The following is a 10,307-nucleotide window of genomic DNA, read 5'->3' on the forward strand; positions in this document are numbered from 1 at the left end:
CGGATCCTGCGCAGGCGCAGGGGGCGCGGGCCATTGCCCCGCCCTCGACCTGCGCTCGCCCCACCCCTTTCCGCAGGCGCAGTGAGAGCTGCCCAAGGCCCCGCCCTCGCCCCGCCCCTTTCCGCAGGCGCAGTGGGCGCTGTCCGAGGCCCCGCCCATTCCCGCGGGTGCCGGGCGCGGGATCGCGCGGCGCGGGCGGCCAGGCCCCGCAGGGTCCCGCAGCAGCCCTTTGTCTGAGCCGTGCCGCCTCCTCCTCGGCACCGGGACGTCGGGACGAGAGGTTCCGGCCCTACCCGACGGGGCCGAGCCCCTTTCGAAGGCTCCTGCGTCCCTGGGGGACCTCGCGGGCCCAGCCCCAGCGCCCCAGGCGGCGACCCTCCCCCCTCCCCGGGGTTTCCCCTCCCAGTTGGCAGCGCTGACAGCCTGCGGTCGGCGCCTCCCACAGCGGGGCTAGGGGTCGGGGGACCGCCCTGGGAGCAGCCCCGGGGATGCCCTGCTTCCCCCTAAAGCCGCGCTGGGAGCCTTGGAACGCCCGCTCCCACAGCCGGGCGGGGAACCGGGACCCGCCCAGAGCAGCCTCCAGCATCTGTCCCGCCCCCTGCAGCACTGGCAGCGGGGAGACACCCCTAGGGCATCCCGCTCCCCCCGCCCCCCTCCCCCTGCAGCGCTGAGAGCCCGGAGCGTCCCAGGTGGTCGCCAGCCAGGGTCCAGGGCGGGGTGAGGTACGGACCCGGCCTAGACCGGGACCCTGGAAGGGCCGGCTTCCTCCTGGCAACGTCGGCAGCCGAGGGCCGGCCTCCAGCCAGTGGTTGTAACGGTGAAACCTGGGTACGCGGTGCTTACTGAGGACCCGACAGGGCTCCTGGCTTCGGTGCCCCCGACCAGGGGCCAGAAAGCCCAGCCTTGAGGGAAGCAGGGAAACACCGTTTCCTCTGCGTGAGGAGCCCGGGGAGTGAAGGCAGGGCCCCCAGCCTCCAGGGGCTTTAAGGTGCCACCAACCTCCCCTTCCTTGAGCCAGAAGGAAGCCCCAGGCTGTAAAGTGATGTCAGCTCAGGGCCCAGCCACCCAGCAGTGACAGGTGCATCCAGAGCCCCGCCCTCCCGCCCTGCAGAGCCGAGATAGCGCTGGCTGCCCAGGGCACGGGGCGGCGAGCAGCCCTGGGGGAGGGAGACAGGAGGGCTGGGACCTGCGGGCAGTGAGGGCCAGGAGGGCATATCTGGGCAGTACAGGCAGAACCCTGAGACAGGCGTGCCTGGTGTGCCAGAGCGGAGAGGCCACTGAGTCAGGAACCGGGGTGGAGAGGCCAGGGAGGGACTGGGGGCGGGGGGAGTGGAACTCTGCGTTTTCTGTAAACCCAAGTGCTCTAAAAATGTAACTTAGAGCCCGCGGGTGTCTCCGCTGTTGAGCATCAACCCATCAATAGGTTGCTCGTTCCATTCCCCATCCGGGCACATGCCCTGGTTGTGGTTGCGGGCTTGATCCCAGTAGGGGGCGTGCAGGAGGCAGCAAGTGATGTTTCTCTCTTCCTCTCCCTTCCTCTCTGAAAAATCAATAAAAACATACGTATTTAAAAATAACTTATTAAAAGAACAAAGCCAACCTGGGACCCAGCTCCACAGCTTCAGCTTCGAGACCAGCCCCTTCTGCTCAGAGAGGAGCCCGCAGGCTGGAGGAGCCCGGCCAGCTGAGCCAGCTCTATCCCCCATCGCCCCGCTTCCCCAGGGGCTGTCCTGTCCTCTCCTCGGCTGGCCTGGCCCTGCTGTTCTCTGGCCACTCTTCCCTGTGCTCCTCCCTCCAAGACCAAGGGCTGAGGTCCCCGTGGGTCCGTGCTTCACTGCCGACCCTCTAATGCTCGTAACCCATAGACACGGTGGGATGCGGTGTTTGCCCTGGCTGGGCACAGCGGGGTGCTCACCAGCACTGCAGGGTGAGCCCGCGATGCAGCAGAACTGAGCGCAGACCCGGCATGGGGAGGCCTGGCCAGCAAGAGCTCTATCCTCAAAGTTACCATGGAGCCGATGATCCCATAGCTACCCAACCGCTGGGAGAAGCTGGGGGCATCTGCAGTGAAAAATGTTCCCCTGAACGCACGCAGGAGGGTCGACCACTCCGAACCCAGACCTGGCCGACCACCAGACCCATGGCACCCCGACACTCGGCCCCAGACATTCCCAGGCCAGGAGGTGGGAGGGCTCAGCCGCCCAACCTTTCCTTCATTACTGCTCCCCCAGGGAGAAAAATGCTAATCTGACTGAAACCTAATTAATTAATTAATTAGAATTTACTTTCTCCGTTGGGAGCGAACACAAGGGGAGACCTCAAACCACTGTAATTCTTCACATTTCCTTTGCTTCCCCTCCCTGAGGGAGATGGGATTCCCCCGCTGGGGAGAGTATCACCCCCTTGGAGAGAGCAGGGCTGAGGGCACCTGGGCAGACGCAGGCCCAGGAAGCAGGGCTGGCAGTGCCCCCGGGTTGCACAGTCCCCTCGTGACCTCGAGGCCGCCACAGGCCCCAGGTTGTGCAAAGCCAGCCCCAGGCTCCACGCGACCCTGAATCCTTCCTGGGGGCCTGCGTTAAGGCTGCCCCTGCACAGTCTCCCAGCACACCTGGAGGAGAGGGTGCATTGCAAGGCTGCAAACTTCATTTTATACCGTTTTATGAGTGCAAATTACACACCTCTTGGGGATATATGAATGCATTATTTTTCCTGTTTCTGGGTGCATTATGGGAAGGGCCACCAGAGCCACCAGAGGCTGGCCACCCTCCTGCTCCCTTAACGGAAGGGGAACTGCCTGCACCTAGGGCCACAGGAGGGAGGACGGGGAGTCCCCGGGCAAATGTTCTCTCCCTGTGGGGCTAGGAGTCCAGACCAAGTGTCGGGAGGTCCCCCTGAGGCTGAGGGAGACAGCTCCAGGCCCCGCCCTGCCTCTGCGGAGTCCCCGCCTGGGTGTGCCCTGGTTTGTGGAGCCTCGCTCCACTCTCTGTCTCCACCTGCACACGACCTTCTCCCTGTGTGTTCACGGCGCTGCCTCCTTCCCCGCAGGTGGGGCCAGGCCCACCTGATGACCTTGCTGTAACATGCCTCTAACAGTGGTCACATTCCAAGATCCTGAGCTTTGGACTTGAGCATCTCAGCACAGATGACATGGGATACGTAGGGTCACCCCCAGGGCTCGGGCCCCGATCCACCTGCTCATACCCATCATCGTGGTACTCCCTCACGTGTCCCCTAACCATACATCAGGCTTCCAGGAGCCCAGAGCACCGCCAGGGCCTGTCCCGCTCGCTGTACCCACGCACCCAGGACGTGGTGTGTGCTGGAGCTGGGCACTACAGGGCCTCACTGAAGAGGCCGAGCCGCCTCCTCCCCACGGTGGAGGGGGGCTGTTTGCTCCTCCATCCTCCTGGGTCAGCCTGTCCACCATCACTCGGACCGCCTGGGGTTGTGAGCCAGGACTGCCCTGTGGTTCCCCCCGAGCTCCTGAGCAAGCACAGGTTTGCTCCTGCCTGGCCTGTCCTCACTGCATTCTCCATCCTGCACCACCGCATGGCCGGCAACTGGGCCACGAAGGGGTGGACACTGCTTCCTGCCAGAGCCCATGCCGGCCCCGGGCTCTGCCCTTCACGGAGGGATGGGGAGAGCGGGGGACGCCTCGGAGTGGGTGTCAGCATAAGTGCCAAGACCCCGTCACCCCAAACCCAACCCTGGGGTCTCCAGCCCTGTGGTCAGGGCTGCCCTTTCTGGAACACTTGACTCTGGCCAGATGACCCCAAGTAGCTCATGCCCAGCTGCCCCTGGGACACAAGTGACTCAGGCAGAACTGCTTGCTACCTCCCCTTCGTTAGGTCCTTCTGAATTTTGGAGGCAAAATGCTCTTGAAAAGGCTAAATTCTGTAGATGTGCCCGGGGGGCTGGGGGCCGTACCTGTTGACTAGGGCAGACACTCCACACTTCTTTGGGGCCCATTTGACCTAAAACAGCCCCTCAGTACCCGTGGGGAACCCATGCAGGGAGGGCCACTCTGGGGGGCATTCCAGCAGCCGCCAGGCCCCAAACCCCATGTCATCCGCTGTCTCTGGAGAGGACGGCAGATGGCACCGTGGAAGCCGCAGGGAGTGGATCCAGGTCCGAGCGCCAGCTGGCAGCTCCGGAGTCCCTGGTCCGGGCACAGGAAGAAGCTGGGCGACCTGGTCTTGTCTTCGTGCAGGGCTGCAGGGCGTCTGTGCTTCATGGCCGAAGGGGGCGGCCCCGAGCCAGAGACCTCTGCTGTGCCCTGGTGTGAAAGGCACAGGATTGTTCCAACCAGAGCCACCACCCGGCTGCTCTGCCGGCGCCCAGTCCTGAGAAGCGGAGGTCTGGGCGCCCACGGGCCTGTCTTGCTGGGGACTGGCCGCCCCCAGGCAGCACTGCTGCTCCGGCCCCACCAGGCCTGCTTCTCCACAGTCTGAGAAGCACCGAGCCAGCCCCTGGGCCGTGCTGGGCTCTGCCCTACGTGAAGGTCAGGACTGTAGCCCCCCCACCCCCCCCGCTACCCCCGCCCCCCCTGCAGGCAAGGCAGTGCCCCAGGAGGAAACACAGACACAGCAGAAAACCGCCTGCCTGTGCAGCTCTCTCCGCCACAGCTTCAGGGGCCTGTCTGCACATCCTCGCTCAGTGGAGGGGGGTGAGCGCCCAGACCGGGCTCCCTGAGTGCAGGTGGGCAGGTGCGGCTGCTTCCAAAGAGAAGTTTAAAAACACACCTGACAACCAACTCTTTCAGCAATAAGTAATGAGCAGATTCAAAAAAGGGGGGACTTGCTTTCTCATTCTAAATTATGGACAGTTTCTTTAAAAAGCGGCCAGCCCGGCCAAGGTCAGTTGGTTGGAGCATCGTCCAGATGCTCCCAAGCTGAACTTCAATCCCTGGTCAGGGCACTGGAGGAGTCAGCCAATGAATGCATAAGGAAGTGAACAACAAACCGATGTTTCTCTCGCACGCTCTCTCTCACTACCTCTCTCTGAAATCAATAAATTAAATTAGAAAAAAAGGAAGTGGCCAGAGGCAGCCGGGCGATGCTTCAACCCTGCCATCGCAGCCTGGGTTGGGCACCCGGCTCCAGGGACCTCAAGGACAATGAGAACACGAGGTTAGCCCTAACCGGTTTGGCTCAGTGGAGAACACGAGGTTCTGCCAACCCCACGTTGAAGTGGCGGCACCGAGCGCCCAGGTGAGTGCAAACGGGCCGCTTGCTGGTATGAATGACGACCAGGCTGCAGAGAAGGCAGGAGGGGAGTTTATTCGTGGAAGGAAGTCGCCCTGAACCCTCTGCCTGACCGAGTGCCTGTGCTAACACTGGGCTGGAACATGCGACCTCGAAAGGGTAGCCCCACGGGCCGTTCAGGTAGCCTTCAAGTAGCCTTTCAGGAACCCAAAGGGGCGCACCTCCCCCATAGCCCCAGGTCTGTAAACACTGTGGGGGTTGGGCTGCACCTGGCACACCAGGAACAGAGCATCTAGCAGTGAGGTCAAAGCAGGACAATCAGGGCTGGGTGCAGGGGTTGGGGGTGGGGGGTGGGGGGGTTGGGGGCAGGGCAGAAGCCCCTCCAGCCCTGGCCCCACCCCTCTCAGCCCACGGAGCCAGGGTCTTCACACTGTCCACACTGGCTGAGAGTTAAAAGGGCCCCTCCCCGGGGCCGCTGGGGCAGTGGAGATGCAGGCGCCGCCTACGTGCGGTTCATGGTCTGGAAGATCCTGGAGATCTGCAGCATGACCGGCCCCGTCTCTGGGTCGTTCATCCACTGGGTGCTGTTCAGGGGGTTCTCGAGCATATCCTCGAACGCTGTGGGGACAGAGCCAGGCGGAGTGAGCGGCTGCCCCTCCACGCGCACACATGCACGCACACACAATGTGTACACACTCATACGCACATGCACACACACATGTGCACACACACGATGTGTGCACACACTCGCCCACACAACACGTGTGTACAATGTGTACACATGCATACATGTGCACACACGAGCACACCCAACACACACACGTGCATGCGCTGGAGAAAATCTCCACAGCTGCTTAGTACAGACGCGGGCTGGGCACCCACCGAGACCCCCGGCCCCACCACACTGTCTGACCTGCTGTCACACCAGCAGCTCTGAGGTCAGAGGGCAGCGACCCAGCTCTGCAGGGAGCCCGGGCCTGTGTGCTCACCGGACACCAAGTCTGGAAAGCAATTTGGCAACAGCTACCAGGAATCTTAAAAATAGTCAGGCCATGACTCAGTAATTCCAGTTCCAATCAGATGCCGAAAGGACTTACATATAAAGACATTGTTGCAAGTACGATAACATCACGTTGGAAAACTGTAAGTGTTCATCTCAAGAAGGTGACTTTAAAGAAAGAGCACATTAACAAGGCCCCTGAGCAGCTCTGTAACATGACAACTCTGACTTTCTAAAGTTTTGCAAAACTGTTTTCTCCAAAAACACAGGTGCCTCCAGCAAAAGCTCTGGGCCACAGCAGCCCTGGCCCCGGGGAGATGGGTCAGACCCTGTCCCCCAGTGCTCGCGCGCGCTCCCCCCTCAAATCAATAAATGTGTTCTCAGGTTTAAAAAATAAAATAAAATTGTTTTAAAATACAAATAAGCAAAAGTATCAGGCAAGTCTGAACAGGAGCCTGAGGGAAGCCGTGTGCTGGGGCGCAGAGCCGGCTCAGGCCCACGGACCTGGAGCCACAAAGTAAACCCTGGTGCGGTCGCACAGAGGGAAAGAGCAGCGAGACGGAGGTGCTTCCAGGGCTCCAAGCTCAGCACCCAGACTGGGGGAAGGGAGCTTCCTTAACCGACCAAGTATATGGTGAAAATCACCAGCCACCGGCGGCTGGTCGCAGCCTCAGACAGCCCTTCCGAAGAGGCTGGGAGAGCCAGGCCGTGTCCCTGCCAGGGGAGGGGAGCCGGAGGTGCTCCAGGGCAGAAGGACCAGGGCCTACACAGAGCACAGAGATGAGCTCAGCAAGACGCTCACCGAGGGCAGAACTGTGTACAGAGAAGCCCCGCCCCCTCTCGCACACCTTCCCGACCCTGGACCACAGGGCTTCCGTGTCATCAACGAGACACAGCCAACTGCACTGGACCCAGGACCTGCGTCCGTGGGAGTGAGGAAGGCGGGGCCGGTAAGACCAAGAGGAACTCCCGGGGGAACAAGGAGAACAACCCGCCAGAGAGAGAGGCCAAAACCGAGCCGACGGCCTTTCGGGGCCGAGGGCCTGGGAGTGCTGGCCTCCAGGGGGGCTCGGCCTTGAGGGTCAGGGAGACGGCAACGACCACAAGCACCTGGGCCTGCCGGGCAACCAGCACCCTCCCATGTGCTGGGGAGCACAGGGTTCTGAGCGCTGCACCCTCCTCCCTGCACACGCCCTGCACGCACACGCCCAGCCCTAGGTCCCTGCCCAGACCCCGCGTGTGTGCCCCGGAGGGCGGGCATGAGAATGAGCAGGGTAGCCCTGACAGGGGTCGTGGGAGGCCCCCCCACCCCCCCGCCACCCCACCTCACCCCCCGCCCCGGGACAAGAGCAGAACGGAGCCATGGTGCCCTGGCTTCAGGAAGGGCTTGGCTCCAGGAGACTGAGTGCCTACAGCCAGGTGGGCCCAGACGCGTTCCACTCACAGCAGGCACTGCACGCAGGCTGCCTGGACAATGCACACGTGACAACACGCCCAGAAACAGCAGAGCCGAGGACCTGGGCGCTCTGTAGGGAGGGCGCCTAGTGGCTCTGAGGGCCTGGAACGCTCTTGGCTTTTTAAATAGTGTTTTTTTAAGCCGAAGGCAAGGTGCAAGCTTATTAGTTCCCCTGCACCTGGAGGACTACCGTGCTGGGTGTGCCCTCCCCTGCACCTGGAGGACCACTGTGCTGGGTGTGCCCTCCCCTGGACCTGGAGGACCACTGTGCTGGGTGTGCCCTCCCCTGCACCTGGAGGACCACTGTGCTGGGTGTGCCCTCCCCTGCACCTGGAGGACCACTGTGCTGGATGTGCCCTCCCCTGGACCTGGAGGACCACTGTGCTGGGTGTGCCCTCCCCTGGACCTGGAGGACTACCGTGCTGGGTGTGCCCTCCCCTGGACCTGGAGGACCACCGTGCTGGGTGTGCCTCCCTGGACCTGGAGGAACCACTGTGCTGGGTGTGCCCTCCCTGCACCTGGAGGACCACTGTGCTGGGTGTGCCCCTCCCCTGCACCTGGAGGACCACTGTGCTGGGTGTGCCCTCCCCTGGACCTGGAGGACCACTGTGCTGGGTGTGCCCTCCCTGCACCTGGAGGACCACTGTGCTGGGTGTGCCCTCCCCTGCACCTGGAGGACCACTGTGCTGGGTGTGCCCTCCCCTGCACCTGGAGGACCACTGTGCTGGGTGTGCCCTCCCTGCACCTGGAGGACCACTGTGCAGGTTTTCAGAGTGTGGGGGTCAGCGCACAGGAGCTGGTCCACCACGAGCAGAGCCCGATCCCGGCCCCACAGTGACGCAGGCAGCAGCACATGGAGGGCCCACGTGCGCAGGGACCGCTCTGGGCTGGGCTGCGGCGTCTATCACGCAGGAACATCTGGGTATTCTGGGCGGGCCCCATGGGCAGCGCGGGGGAGGCACACGTACCGAGCAGTGTTTTGGGGTTGGTGAGGCCCAGCTGCACAACGGGGTTATCCAGGATGGCTTGGAAGAGGGGGCTGTTGGGGTCGATGCCCTTGTCCAGCTCCTCGGGGGAGGGCTTCCGGTCCCCCAGCAGCCACTCGCACTGCAAGCAAAAGCGCAGCCGTCAGCCCTGGACGGTCACCACCCAACAGGCCCCGCGCTGACAGGGAGAGCCCTTCCCGGGAGAGTAAGCCCCGATGCGGGGCGCTGTAGGAGGGAGGACCCGCCTGGCCTTCTGAGCGCGGCCACCGCCCCGTTGCTGAACGGGTGCAGCGCCTGCCCGAGTGCTGGGAGGAGAGAAAGAAATGCGGACACTGGGGAGGTGGCCTGGGGCGTGAGCATTCCCGTGACCGACTCGTGACCGCTGGCTCTGCCACCCGAAGGGACGAGCCAGCCACCGCTGAGACACCCCAGGCAGTGCTGTCAGCAGCCGGGGTGTTCGCTGAACGGGACCCAGCCCAGAACTTGTCTAACAAAGCGAATGGGTTAGAGCCCAGAATCCCGAGTACTTAAACTTTTCATACAATCAGAATCTACCCACTGTCTCACTTTAAAAGCGAAACAGCGGCCTGCCTGCGAGCCCCCCAGGAGCCTGCCGACCCGGGGCGCCGCCGCGGCCCTTGCCCTGTACTCACAGCGGCGCTCTGCTGGTTGTTGCTCACTCTCAGGGCGTCCATCACCTCCTTCTCGTCGAAGCCCATCTCCATGAGGGAAATGACGGCCTAAGAAGAAGCCACAGGCCCTCAATGCCGTGCACTGGGACCCGGTCCACGGGCTAACTTAGCAGAGGCTTCACCCAGCACCACGGTCCACTTCACAGCTGTCTCCTCACAGGCTTCCTGACACTGAGGGACAAGGCCAGGAAGGCGGAGGGCGCCTGCCCTGGGGACAGACCGCGGGGACGGGACGCCACTCAGCCCAGGGCCAGAAGGGCCAGGCTCGCCTCAGAGCCCTCGGTTGTCGGGGTACAACCGTCTCACCACCCAGGCAGCCCTAACGTCCTCGCTTTCGACTGCCCCCACGTTATGGTCGGACGCGCTGGGCCTGTGGGCACCGGTGCTGCCGTGTGGGGTGGCCTTTGCGGCGCGCTGGCCTGGCCTGGGTGTCAGAGGCTCCAGAGAACTCGGGAAAGAGCCTGTGGAGCCCACCTGCTCTGTGAGCTCACAAGCCAGTGTTTTCTTTACATACGTTTTTCTTGATTTTAGAGAAAGGAAGGGAGAGGAACAGAGAGAGACCCAAACATCAACGATCCCGTCCTGGGGATCGAGCCCACAACCCGGGCATGTCCCCGACCGGGAACCTGAGCCCTGGGTGCACGGGATGATGCGCGACCACGGAGCCACGCCAGCCGCAGCCGTCAGCCAGGATTCCCTCCTCCCAGGCTCCTCACTGGCTCTCTGGCCCCTCCTCGCTCCAGGCCCATCATGAATGACCGGAGAAGTCCTCAGAGTCGCGCACAAGCACCAGGAACCCACTGCTGAATCAGGACAGGGTGGCCTCTTCCACTAACGTCACAGACTGTCCTCCATCTCGGCCGGGAAGAGATGCCCAAACGTCCCGGCGGTGACACAGGGACGCCCCCCATTCTCACGGGAGCACCGGGCAGGGTCCTGGCACCAGGGCTGCCCGTCTGCACAGGGCAC

At 63.0% G+C, this 10,307-nt stretch overlaps 2 protein-coding genes across 2 annotated transcripts in view; both read right to left on the reverse strand.

Moving 5' to 3' along the window:
• Positions 1 to 4,234, reverse strand: part of CAMSAP1 (calmodulin regulated spectrin associated protein 1) — a 32,531-nt gene extending 28,297 nt beyond the window's left edge. Inside the window, 1 exon segment of the mRNA XM_023748357.1 lies at positions 4,102 to 4,234. Coding sequence (XP_023604125.1) covers positions 4,102 to 4,234 — 133 coding nt within the window.
• Positions 4,235 to 5,416: 1,182 nt separating this feature from the next.
• Positions 5,417 to 10,307, reverse strand: part of UBAC1 (UBA domain containing 1) — a 17,093-nt gene continuing 12,202 nt past the window's right edge. Inside the window, exons 3-5 of the mRNA XM_006107627.3 lie at positions 9,300 to 9,386; positions 8,629 to 8,767; positions 5,417 to 5,822 (exon numbers count right to left, since the gene is read on the reverse strand). Coding sequence (XP_006107689.2) covers positions 5,707 to 5,822; positions 8,629 to 8,767; positions 9,300 to 9,371 — 327 coding nt within the window. The 5' untranslated portion in view covers positions 9,372 to 9,386 and the 3' untranslated portion in view covers positions 5,417 to 5,706. The remainder of the gene's footprint in view (positions 5,823 to 8,628; positions 8,768 to 9,299; positions 9,387 to 10,307) is intronic.

The sequence above is a fragment of the Myotis lucifugus genome, unplaced genomic scaffold (genome assembly GCF_000147115.1).
Source record: "Myotis lucifugus unplaced genomic scaffold, Myoluc2.0 scaffold_1307, whole genome shotgun sequence".
NCBI lineage: Eukaryota > Metazoa > Chordata > Mammalia > Chiroptera > Vespertilionidae > Myotis > Myotis lucifugus.